The 24,530-nt window shown below is 41.0% G+C and overlaps 1 protein-coding gene across 11 annotated transcripts in view; it reads right to left on the bottom strand.

The window, feature by feature from the left end:
* Positions 1 to 1,803: 1,803 nt before the first annotated feature.
* Positions 1,804 to 24,530, bottom strand: part of WNK1 (WNK lysine deficient protein kinase 1) — a 111,987-nt gene continuing 89,260 nt past the window's right edge. For 3 of the 11 annotated variants that reach the window (XM_068402373.1, XM_068402381.1, XM_068402382.1), the window contains 11 exons: positions 22,374 to 22,457; positions 18,232 to 18,318; positions 17,669 to 17,738; positions 16,076 to 16,155; positions 14,864 to 15,522; positions 13,729 to 13,931; positions 12,263 to 12,457; positions 10,893 to 10,985; positions 8,119 to 8,190; positions 5,182 to 5,369; positions 1,804 to 4,883 (listed from right to left, as the gene is read on the bottom strand). In XM_068402373.1, coding sequence (XP_068258474.1) covers positions 4,569 to 4,883; positions 5,182 to 5,369; positions 8,119 to 8,190; positions 10,893 to 10,985; positions 12,263 to 12,457; positions 13,729 to 13,931; positions 14,864 to 15,522; positions 16,076 to 16,155; positions 17,669 to 17,738; positions 18,232 to 18,318; positions 22,374 to 22,457 — 2,046 coding nt within the window. In that variant the 3' untranslated portion in view covers positions 1,804 to 4,568. Of the gene's footprint in view, positions 4,884 to 5,181; positions 5,370 to 8,118; positions 8,322 to 8,503; positions 8,546 to 10,892; positions 10,986 to 12,262; positions 12,458 to 13,728; positions 13,932 to 14,863; positions 15,523 to 16,075; positions 16,156 to 17,668; positions 17,739 to 18,231; positions 18,319 to 22,373; positions 22,458 to 24,530 lie in introns of those variants that run through there. The other 8 variants (XM_068402374.1, XM_068402376.1, XM_068402377.1 and 5 more) reach the window with 8 other exon arrangements.

Raw genomic sequence — 24,530 nt, 5'->3', positions numbered from 1 at the left:
CCACACTTGTAGCTGTTCGTGCCTTTACACCCTTCAAACCATTACAACTCACTTCCTGTTTAACAACCTCAAATGAGCACATTCTGACAGTTACAAGTAGGAGGGGCTAAAGAGACCACCACCACGTCTGCACAGCCATCTGTTTTGAGATGGGCAACAGAAAACTTCAAGTGGGTTTTAAAGGTTAGAGTAAAGCAACAGCTGTTCCTTCCAGTAAAAAGGTCAAAGAAAGAATTTTTAAGCAGTATTTCAAACCAGGTACAGTAGTATTTTTCAGAAGTGCAGTGCTGGAGACAAGGAGGATGATACTGCAAGACTGGAAATTAGAGCTGGACCAGGAAGATTTACACAAACTCTTCGATTAGTCCAACCCCGAAATCAATGTCAGACTTGAAACAGGACCTTGTTCCTGTGCTTTGCCATCACTGCTTTATCTGGTCAAGTCTCTTAAAGCAGTCTGAACTTAAATACATTTCAAGCATTTGGCATTTATTCCTCTTCCTCCTACTTCACTACTTAATCGGCCCTTTTTCCTTAAAAGATCCTTTACTATCCACTTACCTCCTCAACAGGACAAAGAACGAGGATTGACTTTAGTACGGAAAGAGGACAAATTACGATTAACTGTAAAAGATTACATCTAAAAAATTAGTTTCACATTTCACCATCCTGTTTTCTCTCCAATTCAGTGCTGCCTTCAGAACAGCTCAGGGAAGAAATACATACCACATGTTTGAGTCACACGCTCACTGTTGAAATCAGATACCTGTTAGGAACGGAACGTGCAGACATTCCGAATTACTGTATTCAAAGCTGCTCGAAACTCTTACAACAAAATAATTAAAAGTCCCACATAAGCACAACAGCATCAGCTTTCTTGACTCTGGAAACAGTGCAAACGTAGCCATGTCTTCTCTAAGAGAAATCACCACAATATGCCCCTCAGGACTGGTCCCTTTGAAAAGGGCAGTAAAACTTACACTTGGACATTGTGGGGTTTTTTTCCCCGTTAAGGCCTTGCACAGTGTGACTCATAACAGAAGCTATTCTTAAAATGGAAAGAAATGCAGCAGCAATTAGTGTTTACAAATACCAAATAATTCCTGCAAATCTACAGCTGTTTGAGAAGGACCCTGTAGAGTAGTTCCACTCTTCTACTCCACACGTACTGTCATATAAGAGGAATTCCATCCCAAAACCTGCATCTATGCTAAAAGATTACTTCTCCCCAGCACTGCAGGTGGACACCCCTGCTCCCTTCCACCCCAGAGAGGAGGGCAAGGGACCCAACAGAAAAAGAGGAGGAGGACTCAGTGCCCGGGACAGGGCTTCCCCAGCCCTTGCAGCACACCCTGCTCTAGCATCACAGCCAAAGGGAAGCACAGAGGTGCCACTAGTGAAGCTCCACCGGTGTTTCAGACAGGGAGAGCCGCCACGTTCTTGACTGTTACAGCTGAGCGTGTTTTTCTGCCATTTGGTTACTTCTTGACAGTCTCAGCCATAAAAGCAACCATACTGCTTTTCCATTTCCCCTCACAGCTTCGCCCTCCCGTTCCCTTAGGCTCCTCCTCTAGTAAAGGAGATCCATTCTATGAATTACTGCTTATAGCACCTTGTTTCAGAGTATTCTATTGAAAGGCCAAAGGCTCATCACTAATCACTGCTTTTGAGAGGTTCAGGGTCTCATTAAAATGGGTTTCTTGTACTTTCCCGTGATAAACTGATATATTGGGTAAGAATTAAATCACTCCAGGAAGAGGACGGAGAGGTTGGAACCTGCTGTTCAACAAGAAAACCCACAGCTCAACAAAAGCAGGTTTGGTTTATTTGAATGATGTCATTAAATGTTCTACAAAGGTAAGAAATTGCAGCACAAAGCGCAATCGTACAAGAAGCGCAGTGCCTGGGTTTAGTGCAAACCATACAACTACCTACGGCCAGGGAAGCCCAAAGTTTCAATTCATTTTTTTTTATTTTTATTTTTTACAGTGTACATTGTTAAATAAAGAAAACGCTTGTAATTCAGAAACAGATTTTATGTGGAAAAAGATACTCAAAGTGTAATATTAAACAAAATAATTTAACAGTTCAGTAGCATTAGTTTATTCCTCTAGACTTCAGTTATATCCACAGGAGGAGGGGGGGAAGAGGGGGAGGAAAAAAGAAAAATCACTGTCGAATAAAACCAGTTCTTGCATAATATTAAATGAAAGAACGACCTCAAACTTCTTTAGATCAAAATTAAATAACCACGTGCTGCATCCAGCTGATCAGTTCCCCCGCCATGAATATTCCCCTTGTTTCATTACTGCCCCAGTTTTGTCACTGCTCCTGTTTCCAGAGCACGCCTCTCCCCTCGCACCAGGCATGTTCAGGAAACTTCCCTGCATCCCTTCAGAGGGAAGAGCAGAGGTTCTCCATTTCACCTCAGCCACAGGGACCCCGCTTTCTGCCCCCTTCCACCACACGCACACCATCAGCCTCTCATTCTGTAGCTCCAGTCTACACTTCAGGTACAAAGAATAAACCCCCAGACCTACAGAACTTGGAGCCCAGTCACCTCGCCCACTAGCTTTCGCTCTCAGGCGTTCACCTCCAGCCTGTACCTGCCCTTGCTGCCAAAACGGCTGTAAAAAAAAGTGACAGGAACGAAACGGATCTTGCGCGTTTCTTTGTAAAAAGAAAAAAGTGAGAACATCCACAGACAGAAAAACTCCCTATTAAGGCTCCACGGGGGAATAGGGCTCCTAGAAAAAAAACTCAGGCAAGTAACATCTCTGTGATGCACCAGCTTCCAGGATAGGGGTGAGGTACTCCCAAGTACCATGAAGCAGTGCTCTCATCCTTCACAGCTCTCTGCAGCACTACATAAATACTGGCTGGTATTATTTTTACTTTGAATAGGAAACCAGTATTTTTTAAACATGAAAAGGGAGAATGACCAAAGCAGAAGGTACAGTACAGTTACTAAGAGGTGACAGATAGTTACAGTCCTGGTACCAGCTTGAAATTTGTTAAGAGTGTACAAAATCGTAAATCCTCAAAGACAGAGGAAACATCTTGATGCCGGCTGTTTCAAGTACATCCATTGCCGGCAATGGACGTCACACCAGGACAGTCTATTCCTGGCTTAAATGGATTTTACCAAAGAAAAAAAACAAAAACCAAAAAGGTAAGGAAAGCAATCCCAGCAGACAAGCCCATGCCAACGAGCAATGGCACCTCTCCCTCAAGTCACATCCTGACCAAACATCTTTACCACTTCGCAGGTGGAGTCAAACTGCATCTTAAGGTGGGCCTTTCCCAAAGATACACGTTCTCCCCCTCCTCTCTCCGTTTCTGATCCAGACCTCCTGCCTCCATAGACAATATTGGTTAGCCACATTTTAGCTTCACCCACAGTCCTCTGTCCCAGCACCACCTGGCCCCTGTCACACCAGCAACTTCAGATCTGCCCGCCTGGACAAGTTCCCCCAACACACAGAACGTTGTTCCAACCCGCTGCCTCAATGACTTCCCCCGCCACACACCTACTCTAAACAGTAACGGTATCACTAAATAAACTCCACCATCCCCGTCACTAGGTACAGATAATCCATCCTTCTCTGAACTTGCCCTCTGTCCACCGGGGGCTCTGCTGGGAAGACGATGCTAACTGCAGAAGCAATAGAAGTCCAAGGCACTAAAATATCCAGCAAGCATACTGGGAGAACAGACAAGTATTCAAGTACATTAATTTATACAATTTTACATTCACATTTATTTATCTAATACAATGAAAATACAAAGGAAAAAGTTAAAGTGTCTCCAATAAGTATAAGGATATAGCTAGCTTTTTTTCCCGTTTTTTCTTTTCAACTTTTTTAACCCTCTATATTCCACTCATTTTTAAACTACTGTTGTCCAACAACATTTATATATCACAGTGTTTCCACATCAAAACTGATGGTAAGTACATGTCCGCAGGGAACTTTTAAAAATTTTTAAACAAATTAAATTGCTCTAATGCTGCAGTCAAAGCTGTTAATATCTTACTTAAAGCAGTAATGACCTATAAGCATGGGCTGCACTGCAAGTCCATTCGTGTGCCCCATCATTTCGGAGCCAGATACGACTGACTGGGGAGAGGGAGAGGAGGGGGATCTGGACAGTTTTCTCCTGGTCTTGGTTCTTCAGGGGCAGGTGAGAAGCATGCTAAAGCCTCATGCTAGGATTCAGCTCTCCCACCTCAACACGTGTAGATTCAGCCTCAAACCAGAAAGAGATTTTGCAGCAAGACTGCATTAACTGACCCGTGACTTCTCTTCACAGCTCTCGTTCCACACAAGAGCAGAACCCCTCTGTCAAAAGCACTGTCCCATCATAAGGATGCTGATCATCCTCCTCCCCCTTGCAAGCGTGTGGGGAAACTCCCTTTACAGAGAGTTCACAGCAATGGTTGGAAAAGAGAAATTCATTCCCAGTCTGGCAAGCTACCAGTTCATTGCAGCACTAGTAGTTGATACAGGGCCCCCTCTCCCTCCCCATGTCCTGTCCCAAGGTCTGGCCAGCACGGTCTCCGAGCACGGCTAAGTGGTCCGCAGGTTGGAGCCTGGAGGGTTGCTGATGGATTTTTGCAAATTGCTGATGTTGAAGCTTTGCAAAGATGCGGCACCTACGGGCTGGAACTGGCCGAGCGGTGGCTGTGCTGGACCACCCGTCCCACTCCACGGAGCGGCAAAAGATGCTGCTGGATAACCGTACTGCTGCGGAGGGCACATAGCCTTGGTGAAGGGACCTAAAGAGGTAGCTGATGCTGCAGAGATGGGCGTAGCACCCAGGGAAGATGTCATAGAGATACAGAGCTGGCCTGGCGCCGAGAATTTTCTTGCCATTCCAGGGCCCTGAAAGAAAATGCAACCCCCAAGAACAGTTACACAACTGTGCTTAAAAACCACAGGTTCACCTCTTGGTCCACAATGGATGTTTACAGGAACACACCATGGCCCTCCTCCTCTTTAGTTATCCTTTCCCCTTCCATAGCAGGTGATACAATCCTGCATGTAAAAGATACAGCCAACAGTTTTCCAGAGCAGTTGTCCAAGCTGCGTGGCAACTGTACGCTAGCTGTGTTTGACACCCTAATGTGACAGCAATGACACTGACGGTTTCTTACCACGAAGTTCATGGGTTACATCTTACCTCATAGTTGCTAGGCCCTTTGCCAACTTTCTTGCCAGACAGGGTCATGGCATCTCGGGCCCAGTTATCTACCAGCTTGTGCAGGTCATCTGTGAAAGTCCCTTTCCGGCTTGAGGCAATAGCAGTAGGCTGAGACTGGGGTGCTTGGCTGTTCACTGTAGCCCCGACTGTGTTAGTGCTGCTGGTCCCTACAAATATAAAAAGTGGGAATCAAAATTTAGGTTAAAGATCATCTTTCTCTAGTAAATTTCATAATTGTGGGAATGGTACATCACTAGAGAGCCAGGTAAAGTGCCATGCAGATTAATTCTAAGTTTCAGTTCCAGGACTCACTGAAGTGGGAACTAAAAGGACTCCTACAGGCATTTTCTCAGATTAAGAGTGTTTCACAGACAAGAAGTGCTGCAAGTAGTCATCTTAAGAGGGGAATGGTAGCAGCCTACAGGTCTTTGTAGAAGAAAAAGATTAGATTTCAGCACTGAACAACAGTACAGTCACGTCATTCTCTCATCCTACACCTTTTAATTAGCAGCAACCACTATCGGCACACGTCAGTTCCACCTTGGAGGACAATGCTGGATGCTGAATAAGGAGCAGTACAATCAGCATCGCCAGCTGCTCTGTAGCAAATTATCTCCACTTTGTAAAATGAAAAGGAAAAATTCACCCAGATTACACAAAAAAAAAAAGCCACAGCGAGAAACAGCAACTGTTGGTTCCAATAGCTGCTATACTTATGTTCTTGAAGATAACCAGATGGGACTGTCTTCATCCACCAAAGAGCCAGGATCAGCAGGGGAAGTGTCTGCACTGCATTACATTTTTGCTTTTTGCCTCTGAAAGCATTTTTTTGCCATTATGTTCAGATTTCCTATGTCAGAACAACAAGCATTTCAGATGCAAACAACTAATACAGCTTAAAGAAGGCAGAAATGAGAGTAGTTCCTCAGACATGCTTTGACAAGTTTTTCTATTCATAGGGGTGATTACAACAACAACAAAAACCGCTTCATGAACACTAGGCTTTGGTTCTGCTAGAAAGCTTGCTGAACACTATCCTGTAGGAAAAAAAAAAAAATCTAGAAACTTTGCTTTGGACAGCCTCACTGTCCCACTCACACTTATAAACAAGCAACTGCACTCAAATTTAAGTTTTTCAAAGGCAGACCCCATAACAGGAATCAAAGAAACTGTATGTTATCAAGTATCCTAAATTCCCAGCAGCACTGCAAAGTATCCTCATTTACAGATGTGAAAGTGACTGTTAACCACTAGGGCAGACTTTTTCCGAAGGACATGGTAAAGGCAGAAAGAATCTAGATTGTTCAAATCCATTTAGTACAAAACCAAACAAAGTACCTGGCCACTGCAGTGCTAAACCTAGCAATCCTTGCAAGCACACATCCCTACCTACTTGGTTCTCAAAGTTCCTCAAACATTTCTACTTGCTCACTCTGAAGACTACAACTGGAAAATCCAAGAAAAAAACTGAGTTTATGGCAGACATTTCTAAAGAAAACTGATTAAAAGTAGAGCATAAAAAATGCCAGCAATGAAAATCATCTCTCTATTGCAAAGGCTAAATGACAGAGTCGCTCCCTCTTGCCTGACAGCTACTTCATCTGTTCTACTTTCCCTGGCTACCAGCCACCTTCCTCACAACCACTGTATCAAAGAAAACTGGTTCCAAGCCCCTGCAGGAATGTTTCATATTGAGGAGTGAATTAGGAAGGTGACGTACTTAACGACGCAGGACAAATAAGCAAAGTGTTACTGCCTCTAGTAGTGCTGAGGAGGGAAGGATACATATCCCTCCCACTGGGTCCAGCTCAAGCATGGAAGTGGCTCCTGGTCTGGGTGCCCAAGGTGGGGCAGCAGTTGTTACAGGCAGGCAGACACATGCAACAGTACACACAAAAGGGAAAAAATAAGGTTCCCTGACCAGGGTGTGCAGTTGCAGCTCAGAGAAAGAGTAATAGGAACACACTGTAAGGTGGGAAGGGAAATCTACAGTGAAATAAAAGGAACCTCAAGCATGCACCACGTGGAAAGGGCTCAGAATACAATTATTTCGTAACAGCAACGATGTAAAAGGTGAAATTAAAGACAAATGAGGTAAAAGCAACAAAGAGGTACTTGGGAAGAGCTGCCAAAACCAGTAATAATTGCATTCCACCATGAGGGTTCAATGCAGGGATTGACACACTTGCTCTCATCGTCTTCATGATGGCCAGTATCTGCTTCTGATGCTTCACATTTCCACTTTAATCAGTAAGTGAACAGCTTACAACCTAGGATCCTGGACCTATGCTGGAGAGCTTCCTCAGGCCACAGAAGGGAGAGAATTAATCAAGGTATATACACCATAGTGAATTCCAGGAAAGTTTGAGTGTTTTGAAAAGGTCTGGATTGGTTCAGGGTGGGAAAGGTGGGAAGCTGTGAGAGCTTTGTCTCCAAAAGTGATTTTGCTAGGGAGCTCTTATCTCAGATCACAGAGGCAGACCAACCTACGCCATTACAGGCGAGCTACACAATCTAATAAAGCTCCCATATAGTGTCAATTTAAAAAATTACTTCTCAGGCTTTTCACATGTTAGCTCTGACATAGTCACCGCCTGCAGAAACTGCCATCCCGAAGAGTCTGAAAAGGAAGTGCTTCAACTTGTAGCATTCAATGGACACAACCCCCCACATTCCTGCTCGGTCACAGCAGCCGTCCCCAGTTCTGCTCTGACATGAAGGATCTCAAGTGAAATAGGCTTCTCTCTCTTCAGCCTGCTACCTATAACGCCTTCATTCTGCCCTTTTATTTCCCCCCCACCATAAACCAGCAGTCAAAAGACACCTTTAAAAAAATCTTAAATGACATAAGCACACACAGGCTTTTCTAAACATCTCTTGCGTTGGGAAACACACTGGAGAGCTCTGATGGCTTACTCTTGCTCTTTCGAAATGTTGAAGGAGTGTCTGCAATTGAGTCCAGCACTGAGGTGGCAAGCCCCATAAGATCTGTAAACAAACCAGCTGCTCAGAGGTACAATTCCAGCACGTTACAGCGAGCAACTGACCCTGATGCTCAATTCGCTCTCGTTAGTGAAGAGTTCCACAGTGAAGGCAAGGTTCTGCCTGTCTCCACTTGTCTGCAAGAGTAATAGCCAGACTATTCAATACACTAACGACAGAGTACACATTAGAGGGCATAACATAGACAGACAGATGCTGTGCTGGAGACAGAGTCAGGGAGGTAAGGCTTCAGTGACCAGAAAAGCTGATGAATAGCTTTACAATCAGGAATCGGAGATAATAGAAATAAGATAATTACTACAGAGCTGGTTGCAAGGACAGACTTTTTTCACCATCTTCCCTGAAGCACAAAGAGAGAGTAATTTGTTAAAGATAAGAGAAACAGTGAGAAATGTTTAGTATCAGCAAACAGTACAAAAAGCTTAGTGAGAAACAGAGGACATGGCACAGCAGGGCTCTTGTAGTCATACTGGGACATTCCAGGAAAAACCCAAAGGCTGGTCTGACAGTTGAATCAGTTGTACTTTCAGAAAGAGAAGAGGCCCAGCCTCCTACAGTTATTCTTCCAAATTCCCAAACTGAGGTGAAGAATGTCAGGAGACATTACTGTCACGACTGGCTGTTATCAGAAAAGGAAAAAGCAAGTACATCTTCCATTTTTGTCAGGAGGTAGGAAGCATTTTACAGCTATCAAAGTTCGACTGGTTTACATCATGAGAAAAATTTATTTGATAGATCAAGTGCTTTTAGTTTGTTACCCTATTTTCTCAGATCCGAGGAACAGTTCAGATGTTCCCTGCCGAGCTGTACCACTCTGTTTCTCCAGCTGCACAGTTAAAAGCATCAATTACTGCACTGTTTCCTCAACACCACCAATTCTAACCCAGCATCTTCTCCAGTTGTCACTCTCCACAACAGTCTGCAACAGCATTTCAAGAACAAGGCTCCAGGAAGCAAGCAACCTGCAATAAGCCAAGCGCCAGGCCAAGCTGAGCCATGCCAAGTATTACCTGCTTTTACAGGACAGCTACAACACACTTTTCAAAAGGAATCCATTTCCCTTAGCACCAGTCCCATAAGGAAAAGCTATACATGCCAAAGTACTCTTATAGCCAGATGACGGTAAATTTGCAGCAAGCCAAGGCCTTGTAAGTAAATGATACTCTCATATATTCAGTTCATTGTCAATTCTAGAAACGAAATGGCTGTTCTTTATATTCCCTACCCCAAAAAAAGGACAGGACAGACTGAAGATAATTTTCAAGAGTTAACTTTGGTAAGAATTTAACTTCTTCCAAGAAAGAAGCCATAAATCTTAAGACTGCAGATATCAGTGCACATCTGCACATTAATATACCTAGCAAAAACATTTAAAGTTGCTCAGTTTGAAAAATTAAATACCATTAGTACTTGCATCTCTAAATCAAATGAAGTGGGACAGAGGTATCATTGCAAAACTGAACAGCCAGGAAAATATGTCCCCTCCCTCTGACTCACTCCCTTTCTCAGAGGATGGAGCTGGTTGCATTGCAGCTGTCTCTGCAGAAGGCCAGGCCCAGTTCCTGCACACAACTCTCTGCCAATTGTAGTGAGACAGATGCTACAGATGCGTGGTACTGTCATGCAGTGCAGCAACTGAAGCTCTCTTTACAGCACTTAAAGCTTTCTCATATCAAGTCATTCCAGAGGGTGGGAAACAATGTTGGACATTTAAAGGGTCCAGCCTGCAGAAGCAGCACAGGAGATGTTGCAGCACTTCCAATAACAAGCATCACAGCAGCAGCCTTGGCTCAAGCGTATTATTACTTCAGTCACATCAGAAGTTTGAGGCTCTCTTGTAAATCTGGCCTAACGTAAGTACAAATGAAAGGATTTTGAGAAGGGCTGCAAAGTAACTCGTGAGGGTTGACAGGATATCTGAAGATGTCTATTTACCCACCGTTACTGCTACTTGTTGCATATTTAGTGTATCTCCAATTCACAGTAAAAACTTCTAAACCTAAGCCCAACAGCAGGTAAGGATCTTTTGAGTTTGCCTGAAAATATTTTCCAAGTATTTTTAAAACCCTCAACATTTCAATCTTTAGCTATCCATCTACTAATGAACATAAGAAGTCAATATTAACTGCCTACAGGTGGCATCAATGCTCTGCACTGTTATCAGCACTAGCGCTGAAAACACACAAAAAACACATCCAACTTGCACAGTGAGCATGCTGCTGGAGGAAGTCAACGTATTCCCCCCAGCAGTCACAGTAGTGTCCAACAAAGGAATAATTTGGAAAACAATACTAGGAAGACTACCTCCCCTCCAAGTCTCATGTCAGCTAATGTATGCTGAAGCATAATTACTAAGGCAGGCCAAAAGAAAATGCCCATGTACCCACAACTTGCTAACTCTTCCCAGTTTCTGCCATTTCACTGAACTGTCCTGAAAAAAGTTTCCACCAAAAGCTTACAGAAAATGAGTGCTTGTTACTGAGTTTAACAACAGACAATACCTACCACGAGAACCCAAACTTCTAAAGGTGCGCTAAGAGCAGCTCAGCTGAGCCATGGGATGGGAGGGAATACAAGGTGGCAGATGAGAATGGGCTGCATGAAACAGATCCAAGCAGCAGAAAAAAAAAAACCAACAAAAAGACAAAACAAAAAACAGACAAGGAAGGAGTAAAGGTGTTACACACAAAGAGCCAAGCAGGGCGTACTCAGAAATCGTGTCCTCCTGCCACCAGGCTTGAACGTCACTCTCTCAGATGCACAGTTAAACTTCGCACAGCCTGTGAGAAAACAAAAACGGGAAGAACAGAGAAAGGAGAGGAGAAGAGACAGAACACCACTACAAGATGTTAGCAACTTGAGGTTGGAAGGGTGAAATGCATTAACATGACACACAAGAATCAGCCTCAAAGTGTAGACCAAAGAGTATGTAGACAATATAGGGAGGGAAGAGACTCCTTCCAATACCTCCAGACATTAGGCCAAGTTTGCAGTGTTACTCTCCAGTACATAACCCAACAAGAAGGCTGCAATCTATAGGAAAGCCAAATCCTGGCAAAAGTGTCCAATTATAAAAGGTACTGCACAACTCTAGATACAGGGAAATGATTCAAGTAGCTCCAAAATACCTGAAACAGTCCATTAAAGAAACCTCTATAGAAAATTCTTCCAAAAAGTCTGTTTCTATTTTCTGTCTATACTTCTCCAATTCAGCAAAAACATGCATTAGAACTGACATATTCAGTCTATAGCAAAGCTTTTCAAAAAGACGTTCAAGTGGAAAAAAAACAGAACGGCTAAGTTCAGATAAGTAAAGGAATCAAGATATCATTCCCTTAATGACTGGCAAGCAAAAAAAGCCCTACCAAATACATCAGAGCTGTGTCTGAGAAATTATTTGACCACATACTAACTAGTAACAAACAATCCACAAATTGAATAACTTGAGTAAATGAACAATTTATTATTCTTACCATTCCACCCTCCTACACCAACTCCACCTTCCAAGATAATTCTTTAACTCACAATTGCAAAACATGAGCCTATTTTACCTCTTAATGTTAAAAATTCCATTGACAGAAACAGCCAAAGCTGTTTGGAAGTCTAAAAGGAATCTGAGTCTTCAGAAATTTCCTACCATTTCAATTATCTGTTAACACCAAAGGTGCTCTGCCCCTTTGTTAGTCTCACTTCATGTTTCTGACTCCCCATTCTCATCTGTCTCCTCATCCTTTCAGCCAATACCTTTCCCCCAGGTCAGCAGAACATTGCTTGCCACCACCATACTGCACTGTTTTGTGTTCTCCCTGGTGCTTTCATTACAGCAGACAGGGCCATGCGCTATATATTCATTACTTCAACAACCTCAACACACTTCACTTATGTGAGAAGGTAGAAATCTAGCTGCAAAACACACCCTTGTCAGCCTCCAGGCACAAGTTGGAGACTACCAATCTGCTTTACGCTATGTATTAAAATTCAAGTGTCATCAAGTTGACAGTTTGTTCACCAGTAACAAAGGTGCAAGACTTCACACTAATTCCATTTAAAGTCTTACCTTGGCCTGGTGCAGAAAGGCTTGGTACGGAAAGGGCACCATCACTGGTAAAGGCAGAGTAGAGATTTTCGCTAGAAGGTGAAGGTTTGAAGGGTTGTAACAAATGGTTCTGCCCAGTCTCTGGCACACTACCAGGAGGATGAAGAGTCTGCTGTGGGGGCAAAACTGATGGTGCACTTTGAGTTGACAGATTTCCTAGAGGAAGATGGAAGGCAAAAGAGATGTGCAATGTTTTAGTTTCCTCACATAATTTTCCAAGCTTCTGTCATTGCTCCCAAGCGACAGGAGACAAAACAGAGGAAAGTTTGACTGGAACATTTACTAGGGAGTGAAGTCACTACCAAGCAACTCAAATGATCAGTTGAGCTATTACGCTAGTGATACAGGAAAAAGTGCTGTGGTGGGGGGAAAAAAAGGGTTTCATCCTCTGGCCAAGCATGACAATCCAGGCAAGAGAGGGGGAGGCAAGGGGAGGGAACTACTCCAGTTTCTGGGAAAGCAGTAAGACTAGAAAAACTCTTATTTACTTAAGTTTTAAGGCAACTCTGTGTTAGGCTACTATCACATGCTCACACATAGCTCCCCTATCATATAACAAAACAGAAGTGAACAGCCAGGGTGACTGGATACAGAAATTGCAGCATGACGTGGAATTACCAAAGTGGATGTGCAGGAAACAGTACCAAATATTTCTGCTCACAATGCTGGCCCTCCAATATTGTTTACTCAATGCTACAGGATTTGAGACACATCTACAATTACCCAGCAAGTATCTGACATCCGTGTCATTCAAACAGTAAACAGAACTATTCTTCTAAGTTCTGTTTATTATAAGAATAGTTTTAGTAAGAAAGAAAGCCTTGACAACTGAAACTGTGTTTCAATTTGTAAGTACAAAAAAATTGCACCTCCATTAAAAAAAAATCACTACTTTAACATCCATCAACTGCAACTAAGTTTCTGAAGTGTAAGGACACCAGTAATACCACGCTTAAGTGATACTAAAGTAGAGAAAAAAAAAAAATCTCTGAAGATGACTGAAAAGACCAGCCCCATTCTGCAAAATCAGTTTCAGGAGGCAACAAGAACAGTTTGTCTTTAATAAATCAAAGTTTTCCCTCATACTGTAAATTTACACTTTTCACCTCAGAAAGGAGATTCCCCAATCCTCCCAGTCAGACCCCTATATGACTAATCTGTAAAAAATACAAATCACAACTTTAAAACTGCTCTTACAGAACAACGTAACATTATCTTTCAGTAGATTGCAAAAGTCACAAGCAAGACTACCAAAAAGCAAAAGCAATTTCAGAAATGATGTAATAACACAGGCAGTGGAGGAACTGGGACACACACAACTGCCTCAAAAGACAAGACAGAGAGACAGAGACACAGACATAGATCTAAGAATGAGAGGTTGTACCTTGTCTGTTTTATCTACTCAAAAAAATTGAAGAAAGCCTTACCTGATAGCTGAGGGCTCTTATTTCCCTGGGAGCTGCTACGACTGGACTTGCTGCTTTTTCCTTTAGTAGGTCGTCTCCTCCGTCCTGAAAGGGGTGCAGCTGGGGGAATAATTACTGCAGGTGGGGCCTTTCCCAATTTCACGTACAGTGACTCAATCTCCTGCTTCTGGCGACTCTGCAGCTCTTGGATCTCTTTAAGGTGCCTAACAAATTACAAAAGAGTATGACTTACAAAAATTACATGTATATACATGCACGCATACAATCCCTCCCCTCCAGTCAAGCTTGACCAGCTGCTTTGGTCAGACTCCTATTAACATTTAAGAAAAAAGGAAATAAATCTTTTCCACAAATAACCTCTGAAGGCACATGGTAGAACACTTGCCATTGTCCATTGTGCTCTAACCCCGGCTAGAATTCCAACAAAAAGTTCCCAATGTTGTCATCATAAAACCAGGATAAATATAAGTACAAACAAGAATATGTACCTACTGTAGAAGATCAAATCATTCGGCATTAAAATACTACAAGAATAGCTAGATTACTTGTTTTCTGAGACATATGGCCTTGGAGACTTCTACATTTGTATTGCCTCAGTTTTTTCAGAGCAGCTGCACACACAAGACTTAAAATTGCCAGCTGCCCTAAAAAAAAGTTCAACTGTCAATAGAAATAAATTAGTACATCACACTGCTTGACTGATTTGACTGATTCTTCAGGAAAAATAAAATCATTAGAAATGCAGTTATGTGTCATTTTTAAATGAGACACCACTGCTCCCACTAACTACTAAATTTTCGTGATATGCAAAAGCTTCTATACATCTGCAGTCTTTATCAACAGTGCAGCAATCAATCTACATATAAACACATGCAACAAGATTACAGGTGAGAAAATTAAGCACAGCAAACATGTATATACTTTTTTGGAATTATTACATACTATTTTCCCCACCAAAGAACCTTACTTCCCACATAAACACTGGCAACAGGTCCTGCCACTTAGCAAAGGTTTAGTCTTTTAAAGAAGTTTACTCTTTTTCTTTGTGAAAAGTCCAGATGAAATGAAGAGAAATTCATATTAAGCCTCTGTTACACGTATTTCATACACAACCACACAAGGAAAAAAGCCTTACTTCTCCCGTAACCGACGGAGTTCCAATTTCAAGTCTTCATCTTCAATATCCGACTCATTGTCGCTGCTCATGTAGGAAGAGTTGAATGAGTTGCTAAGGCTCTGAACAGGGAGGCTGATCTTCGACCCCAGGGGCTGGAGAGAGTCTGGGCTCCCCGAGCCGTCATCCAAATCCTTAGCCATCCCACTTAAGAATGCGGCCTCCGGTTCAGAGGATGGACCATTCATGTGTGGGCATTGCCTCGACTCCAACTCTTTCTGTGGAGCTGCAGCTGAAGAAGCAACTTGTTCCAAGTCCACAGAGAGAGGAAAAGTCATTGGCTCTTTCTCTGCACGGGTGACCTCATCCTGAGTCTTTGACACTGAAAAGCGCCCCACTTGATCCGTTGTTGTTGTTACTTGAAAGCGCCCGACCTTAGTAGGCTGACCAACATCTACTGGTAATTGCAGCACAGGAACTGTCTGAGGAATGCCATCTACCACATCCAAGGCAGAGTCAGCAACAGCCTCACTTTTCCGACTGCCAGCCTGCTTTACCAGTGTACTCTCTGGGCTACTGCCAGAAAGAGATGAAGAATCAGTGGAGGTGGTTTCGAATTGCACCGGCTTTGTTTCAGGTTTGTCACCCTCTTTTAGCACATCATCCACTGCCACAGATACCTAGAATAAAGATACAATCATGCATACTTCCTTAGTTCTTCCTTAACATGATGCTTTTATTTACCTTAATAGTAAGATGCAGCCAAGAGGGCAAAATAACTCATTTCCTTGGTATGCCACAGAGCAAGCTACTGCTTCCCTCCAAGTAACACACTGCCACACAAAATAGTACTTCCAAGCAATCTGGAGGATTAACTCCAAAAAACACAGCCGATTCAGAGAGGACTTCCTTCACAAACAGGACATGATACAGTGAACATCCGAGCACTGTTAGCCACAAAAGCAGCTAGCATTAAAGACCAAGGCCAACAGTTACACAGCCAAGGCCTGACATGATGAAATGCTGCATTCACAATTCTAGACCTGCATAATCTAGTGCAACCTCTGCCCTGAATGAGAACAGCATCTGCACAAAGCACTGCATTCACAAGCTCAACACGCACATTTTATCCCAACAGAAAAGCTCACCATGAGGCACACTGAGCTGGCACTACGCAAGAACTGCTCAGTAAAGATCCTGTATCAACAACCAAATCAGTTTAACACCTCTCACCTGAAACCGTCCCATCTTAAGAACACCAGCTCCTGCTGTGGTAGCCATAGCACTGCTCTCTCCACCACATGATGCTGAAGCTAAAGAAAAGGAGAATGGGATTAAGAAGAAAATGAGCAACAAATTATTTAAACTCCAACCATTTCTTCTTATCTACTTGAAACTCAACTATCACTTAACTCCTAACAGGCCTTTGGATTCATGGAACCCGATCTCTTTTTTCAACTTTACTACATAGAATATCAAATCGCAATATTAGAGTGAAGTATTTTTCTATAAGGTTTCCCTGTATGTTATACTTGCTAAAAGTCCATTTTTAGTTAGCAGTAAAAAAAAGCACACTGATTCCAAACAGGGATGTGAAATACCCAAAAATCTAAAAAATAGAACTGGAATTTATGTAAGAAAAACCTCATTTTAATTCAACACCCACACTGACTACACAAATTTCACAAATGCTGGGGACAATTTATTAATAGAAAAGTGGTAAGTTGAAGAAATGCTATAAACCACATTTACTCAAAGCAGTCTATCTGAAGAGCTTTCAGAGTTGGAATATTAGGTGTCAGCTCCTAATTTTGTTGCTGTGTGCACTGGCAGTATAAGGTTACAAAGCTGAGAAATAACATTCTTCTTTTAAATCAGTTCTGTTGGACAGCTTGCTGTGTTGATTAAGCAACTTCCCAGTTTGTTTACTTTTACCTTCTCAACTTTAGCAGGCAAAAAACAACTCATTTTCTAGCAGACGAGTTCCATGGTATAGTTCACTACTGACATACCAAAATGGGAATATTTTATTTCCCTACCGGTTTTATTAGCTTTTGGAAGTCTGTCACTGAACTTGAGGTACATGCAAGTTAAATAATGTTTACTAGACAGTTGAGAAATAATCTTAGTACCACATTAGCAGTTTCTTAAAAAAGTAAGATTTTTAAAATTAAAACAATTAGGGGAATACTGACAGGAAAGTCTCAGATTATTTTGCAAGTTGTTGGGTGATGTATCCCCCCGAACAACTGAACTCATTTAGATTTGAAAGTCATTGATCATTCAGAATTCAATTGTTCATCACCCAGTCAATCTTCAGTTGTTCTAAAGCAGCCTGAAGGGAGTCTGGTTTTCCTACTACCTTTCTTAAATTTTTAGTAGTTTAATCTTCGTTTCTCTATTTAAATAGAAAGGAAACACTCTTAGGTCAGGAAGAGGTATCCTACATATAGAACACAGCACGATGACGCAAAATGAGAAGTCGTACTGTTGTTGCCAAGAACATAATACAAGACAGAAAACAGTTCCTTAAAGTCCTGAAGCTGTACCTTAGCAGCATACTGGAGATTCTTTGCAAGTCTTAATTTAGCATTTTGGATGGCTTTAAATCCTAAATGAGTTACTATAATATGCACATATCACTCCCCTCTCCTGGCCTACAGTGGAAAATTTCAACCTAGTTACTAAAAACTAATACAATCCTTAAGGAATTGCCATTGTATGAGTTACTAAAAAAGATTATGTCCTTCCAAGTTGCTAGTGTGTTCAATTTTGGATTATATCTCCATGCTGAGAAACCACCTAAAATAATCAAGGCTGTCTTACCATCCTTTAGAGACTGTGTTGCTGTGGACACCAGCCCAGTAACCGTTGTAGATGCTACGGAGGGCACAGACTACAGGTTCAAGGGGGAAAGCAAAATATAATTAAATTAAAAGAATCATCAGTTTGATTGAAGATCACAATGTCAATCATTATCTTTGTTTTGTATCGAAGTTTATTATAGTCTTTTAACACTTCAGATCCACACTGTAAACATCCCTCCCAAATTAAGACCGACATATGACATACTGCTTCTTTAGTGCTCTTTCCCCTTATTCCAGAGTCACTTCCCCTTCTAGTTTGGTGATGTTAATGACATCACCAGAAAAGCTGAATTAAGAGCTAACACCAAAACCAGCCTCAGGAAATACATAATCTATTGCAACATACAGATTTTTCCTGTTTTGGTTGACTCAGTCCCACAAACTGGAAGATGACTCTTCATTTTTATTTTTAAAAGTCTAAAGACTGGTGTAGTGATATTAAAGGCAGTGACCTAAGAGCACGACCCTGAGAGAACACTGAAGTTTTTCAAGACTACTAAACTGCCAACATTGCAAACGTACGCAGGCAGGAGCAGACGTCACTGGAACGGTCTCTGGACTAAGGGTTCGTCTCAGCTTAGCATCCAGATCTTCCAGTGGCTGTTGGGACTGAGAAAGGAAGGAGTAAATAGCTGTCCCAGCCCAGGACAAAACACATCACATTTGAGAAACAGCCCTATTTAATACTAAAATTTAAAGTAGTCAGTACAGTTTCCATATTTCTATCATGTTCCCTTCCTACATGCTTACATTTAACACGTATAGCACAGTAAGACTGGAAGCAGTTTAAGCAATACATTGGGCAAAAAACAGAAAAGCAGCATTAACTGTAACTTCTGTTTTTCCTGAAGTTAGCATGAAGTTTGCATTCCCACTCATAAGAGCTGAACAAAGATGCTGCAAGCCTCCAAGTTCTATATTTTTTGGCTGGCGGATAATGGATGTAATTTGTATTATAGATTATCTAAAATCTTCAAGAAAGTCAATTAGAAAAAAAAAAATCACAGAAAAATTCAAGAAGATGCCCATAATTTCAAAAGCAAGCATGGATAAAACAAGGTTGAGGATAACACAAAAAAAAAAAAAAAACAAAACCAAAACCAACCCATAAACAAACCAGGTTGCCAGGATGACATTCTTCCCAAATTGTGTATTTCAAAACAACAAAAAAACTAAGAACAATAAACCCTGTATCAATTGCATCCAAATAAAACAAAAAAAAAAAAGTACAAGAAGATGCAGACTTCTGTAACTCTATTCAGAAATCCAAATGCTTAGCAGACAAGTGAGCTAATTTAATTCAATAATACTGTAAAGCAAAGAGGACATTTCACCTGAAATACTGTGTAATTCTCATCACTTATGCTAACAAAAAGATATTTGCTTCAAGTAAATAAAGAGCTCAGATATCAGAATGATCAGGAAAACAGATATTTCCTTAAGGAACAAAGGTACCAAAAATGAAGCTTGAAAAAATAATCTCAATACACTTTAAAAAGCAATTAAGGAAGAAACAGAACGTGCATTTAAGACTAAGGAACAAACTGTCCAAAATTGGTTTTGAGATGACATGTACTTTGTTTGCAAATTAGGACCCTGGTCCTAAGGAAAGAAAAGTTGCGCAATAAGCTACTGACAGAAGCAGTAAGGCAGGCAAGCCTACCTACTTTAAGGCAAGCCAGTAATTTTCCAGATAATATTATGTGATAGCAGCAAATGCTCTTAACAGTCAATTAGATTTGATCCAGTTGGTCTCCTCCAATTTTGTCTCACTCCTAAATAGGCTTTAGAGTTCAAATGAGAAGTGAAATTAGGTAAGCTGTCTGCAAAGGACAACAAAGCAAGGGATCTATATTTGTGCCTCTTCCAGACCACAAATCCTGCCAGAAATACCTATGACAAACAGGAAGAAGCCTTTTGCAGTGGCTTGAGTCGGAAGTGGCTACAAGTGCTTTGAGTTTGGGGGAAATATTACTAATATACCCAGTTCCAAGCAATGACAATAAGAAGTACTATGAACTTAGTACGACTGATTTTAATCAGCTGCCTCCATTGCCATCCATCTGCTACCATTGCTCACGGTAAGAACAGAGATAAGAACTATCACCAAATTGTTGTTGTTTCCTCTTCAGCAAAACCATGCTTCAGAAAAAACTGGCTGAAAGGCATAAACCAGCTTTCATCTCCAGAAGACAGAGGAAAAAAAGTGTTGCTTGCTAACACTACCGTCTTATAGCTCTACATAAGTCATTCAGCTTCTTGCTCAGTTTGGAGGCAAAAGATACCTATCTCCTGATTACTTACAGGGCAGGAATATGGCCCTCATACAGCCTGCTAGAAAGAAGCTGCACTAAAATCAAGTACAGCAGCACTCCTTTCCACGACAGGTTTCAAGAGCCGTACGTTCACTTTCATAGTTTTCTACATAAAGACCACAAATTTCTGCCTTTTCATACTAAATAATGCTTACCAACTAGTGGACTGATTCTCACTGCTTACAAAAGATTTAAATGTGCTTTAATCAAAAAGAAGAGACAACCAAGAAGTAGTATGGGATACAGAGGCCATCTGCGAGGACTCCTTGATAAAGGCCTTTTCTCCCTCAGATGAAGACCAAGAAGGTGGCAGAGCAGGGATAGACAGGCTGAGACGTCAAACTTTCGGCACATTGTAACTTAGGGCCACTACACTGTTTCCATTCTAACCTCCAGGACATACGCTATGCAAACTTAGTTGAAGATAGATTCTTAAGAAATCACAAAATAATGACATTTACCGGGAGAGTTAGAGAAACTGCTGAATAAAGACAGAGCTTCTGCATAGAGAGCCCTGGAGGAAAGCTGGAAAATTTAAAAAGGGACTATTAATGTCATAACCAACATAAAACTGCATGAAAGCAGCTAACATGCCCTGCTGCTCAACTCTACTCATGTCTTTAGAACCAGGTAACACCAGATTCTCATATTTGAAAGACAGAAATGGAAATACTATTCCAATAGTGTCTTTGAAGATTAGTACCCCAATACATGTAATTCAGTTTTTTACAGTTTTAGCTGTAGAATATGAGCTATGACAGCTCATTAACCAAAGTTGCCTTAGCACAGTTTAAAATTTGCAATTTTCTAACACTATTCCTTTGTATTACAGTCAGCTTAAATCCTTTCAGATAAAAGTTTTCTCCTCAAGCTATTGTAAATCCCAAAAAAAAGGAACAGCTTGCAAAGAACTAAAATGACATTTAAAGTTTATTTTAAGCTCCCTTCCACAGGTGAAGCTTGAATACAAGAGCTCCATTGCAAGAGATGAGGGGAGAATGTTACCAGTGTTCAGAAGAGAACTTTATCAAGGTTAGCTCAGTCTGCATTGAAATTCTCAGTGGTCAAGAAAACAAAAAAAGAAGTCAGGCCATAATACTAGTAAGCATTGTACAAATTTTCATACTGTAGCTATTCTATTGGAATGACTTTAAAATCATAGTTAAGACTTAAGTGAATAATTCCTTTCTATAAAAGGACAGACTCCAAGTGTAGCTTTTGGACACGTATTCTAAGACTATTCACTGTAGACTTAAGCCACAGGTGGAAGAGGCTAATACTATAAGCAGCACATGTACACAGGAAACACTAGATTTATGACAAAATTACTCTGAGCTTTAAGCAGGCACCACTAGATACCCACTTGAATCACATCTTTACATGTTTGAATATAAAACTGGGATGATAATTCTGTGCCAAGTGTACTTTAATGTAGTTCTATAGAACGCCATCTTTGTGTTTATTCACAGACTTCTTTCAAAAGTAGCACAACTATCTCATGGGTTTTGTTCAGCTATTTTTTCATCATTTCTTTGCATATTGAATTGTAGTGTTCCCATGTTACATCTCCTTACACAGCACTTCAAAGAACTATATTAAGACAAAACTGTTCTATGGATCTTCTAATTACAGGGAGGGGGTTTCTATTTTTTAAACAAAAGTGAAGATAGATTTAATCTTTGTGATCTTGCGCTGAACACCTGCTCAATTTACATACAAGATATCCAAGCTAACTATTGCATACAACGGCAGAATCTGAGCAAGGAAAGCCACTGTAACATTTCAACTCATGTTTATGACCAGGAGCTTCAAAGACCTTTTGCAAATCTGAAAGCCTCATGAAGTCAAGAGTGTAGTAATAGCTGGGGAAAAAAAAAACAACCACCAAAACCAAAAACCAACAAAACCCAGGAATTTGCAAAGCCAGCAATTTTGCATTTTCATTAATGTTTAATTACAGTATATACTGCTTCCCTAAAAAGCTATTATTTTGCTACTACACCCTTTTCAAGAAGAAAACAGATTCAAGTTTTATGCACATATTCACCTGTGTTACTTTTTTGTTTCCTCTCCAAAAAAAAACAAACCATCTACAGTTCAGGTTAACAGACTAAAAACCCCCAAGTCTGATTCATTGTTCCTGTGCTTCACACTGGGTAGAGCACCCCAAAGGGCAAGCTGTATATCCAATGCTGAAGTGACTCTGGTCACTGCTACAGTTACACAAAAGGGGTTACTCAGTCAAAAGAAATGAAAAACAGACATTAATAACATGCAATGAAGAGTTTAATCGAAACATGCTCTTTGATAGGAAAAGCAGCAGAAAACATCTGGCGAGTCATGTAGCACCTGAGTTAGTGAAGGTCCTGGAAAAGGTGGCAGCGGCTCACTGGATGGAGTGCCAGCCGGAAGTTCAGAACCTACTGGTAGCACCTATGGATAATGAAGAGGAAACGCGAGTCCATCAGACAGAACAACAGAAGGATCAGATACCAAGCTACAGTCAGTCATGTCATACAACAGAAGCCTCAACAATTTTTTCTGTAGAGACTTCCTTCCTGGAGAGTTAGCATAGAGTCTTTAGGGATTTTTGAAAACAAAGTTGGGGCAAGTTGTTTGTTTGCTTTTAGTTTATTTTTTAATCCAGATTATCTTTGAGTGGCCACAATTTCCAGTTTAAACAAGCTGCTGTGTCCAGGAGTAAAGTATCTTGGGGATATTATTTTCAAGTCTGCAAGAAATGCTACAATAATTCTTCCAAAAAGCAATTAAGTTTCCAAGAAGCTTTATTTATAAAAGGGTGCAAGAATGCACTCAATCTCTTTATGACAGATCTATGTTAACTGCCCATTAGCAACAGCAAGCTACGTGCTTCTGGAAAATTGTTCCAATCAATATGACTTGAGAACAGAAACTGTCATGCCTGAGGATGTCTCCACTTGTTGAGAAGCAGATTTATAGACCTCTCACACCCATCTCTTGATCCATCACTTTTTTTGAACCTGAAGGGTGTTGATGACCCACAGAAAATGACTAGGCCATGCAAGTGGGTAGGGGGAAGTAATCCAGGTTATGTGGAAGAGGTTAGAGAGACTGGAAAGGTTAGAAGGAGGCATCAAAACCTTCCCGCCAGGTCAGACAGCACATTCCAGTTAGTTATTTCCATTGTTAGGGAAGTGGGAAGTTCTAGGAATTAAGTGATCCATTACACAATTTGCAATTCTTATTCTCAGCTGTAACCTTGAGGCTTGATCATGACTTTGAAGTTTGAGAAATGCATTATAGCCTTATGAGTTACAGCATTGGTCAGCTGGCTTCCCTTGTATGACAGCAAGCACCGCTGGATATGTGTAATTGGTCCTCAACAAGCAGAACCAGTTCTAGCTTGCAGTCATGTTACCATAGCTTAACTAATGGTTCAAATTGTAGTAATAACTGCCCCGTGGAGATACAGTCCATAATTACCTATCCTCTCAAAAATGTTTCAGCAGGAACTAGCAAAGTTGCATTACCTCAGCTTTTTTGTACACTAGGAACATACACATGGACGTTGCCTGTTCTGAGGCAGGTTGAATTGTTAAGCTGTGGTAAGTCGATCATTTAGTTTATAAACCATAGGCAAAACATACTTTAAATAAATTCATAAGACAAGTCAAAACACATTAACTGTCTAGGTTAACAGGCTGGCCATAAACAAAATTAAATACACATGTACACAGTTTAGTAAACCCCAGAAAACTAAAGCAATAAGCTCCTTAAAGCTCAAAAAACAAAGTAAACTAAAATTAAGCTTTGGAAAAAAACTAATTTATAAGTAAAAATTGCAGAGAGGGGGTAGCTTTCCCACAACTAACATCAAAAATCCCAAACATTTCTTACATTTAAACCCAAGCCTTTGTAATTACAGGTTTGCAGCGAGTAGGTTTCTAACTGCTCCAACTGTTCCTGAACCAATACCAGTTTTTACTTTCTAACCCTTCTTTTCTAATTGTCAACTTCATTTCTATATAAATGAATGCCTGTGTCTAGATTTCCTTCCCAACTTCCTTGGCACATATTCCCCACTCCTCCATGGCAGAAATTTTCTACTTTGTTTGAATATAAAGAGTACAAGGGAAAGAATACTAATGAATGGAGATGCCAGGAGCATTAGCTCAATTCGAATGGCCTGAAACTGGTTAATAGCACAGCTGGCTAAAGAAGACCAACACAAAGTGTTGGTGAGTATAAAAAAACCATTACAGAAACAAAAAGAAGTGAATATTAAGGTTTTTGGTTTGTTGAACACCTGAAAGTTTCTTCAATCTATTTCCATTTAACTTTGAAAAGGAAAGGTCTACCCATAGTTCAAAATATTCAAATGTACTGTCTCCCAACACATGGAGCCATTTCAATGAGAACAGGTAGTCTAATTTCACATATTGATACTTCTGGCTAGTGAGCAGGTAACAAAATCCACAACACATCTCAAGTTGTTACTGTAAGTCATTACTATCTCTATGGAAT

Source organism: Nyctibius grandis, chromosome 5 (assembly GCF_013368605.1).
Source record: "Nyctibius grandis isolate bNycGra1 chromosome 5, bNycGra1.pri, whole genome shotgun sequence".
In the NCBI taxonomy this organism is placed as follows: Eukaryota; Metazoa; Chordata; class Aves; order Nyctibiiformes; family Nyctibiidae; genus Nyctibius; species Nyctibius grandis.
Note: the sequence above shows the minus strand (reverse complement) of the source record. Positions and strands in the feature narration are given on the sequence as shown.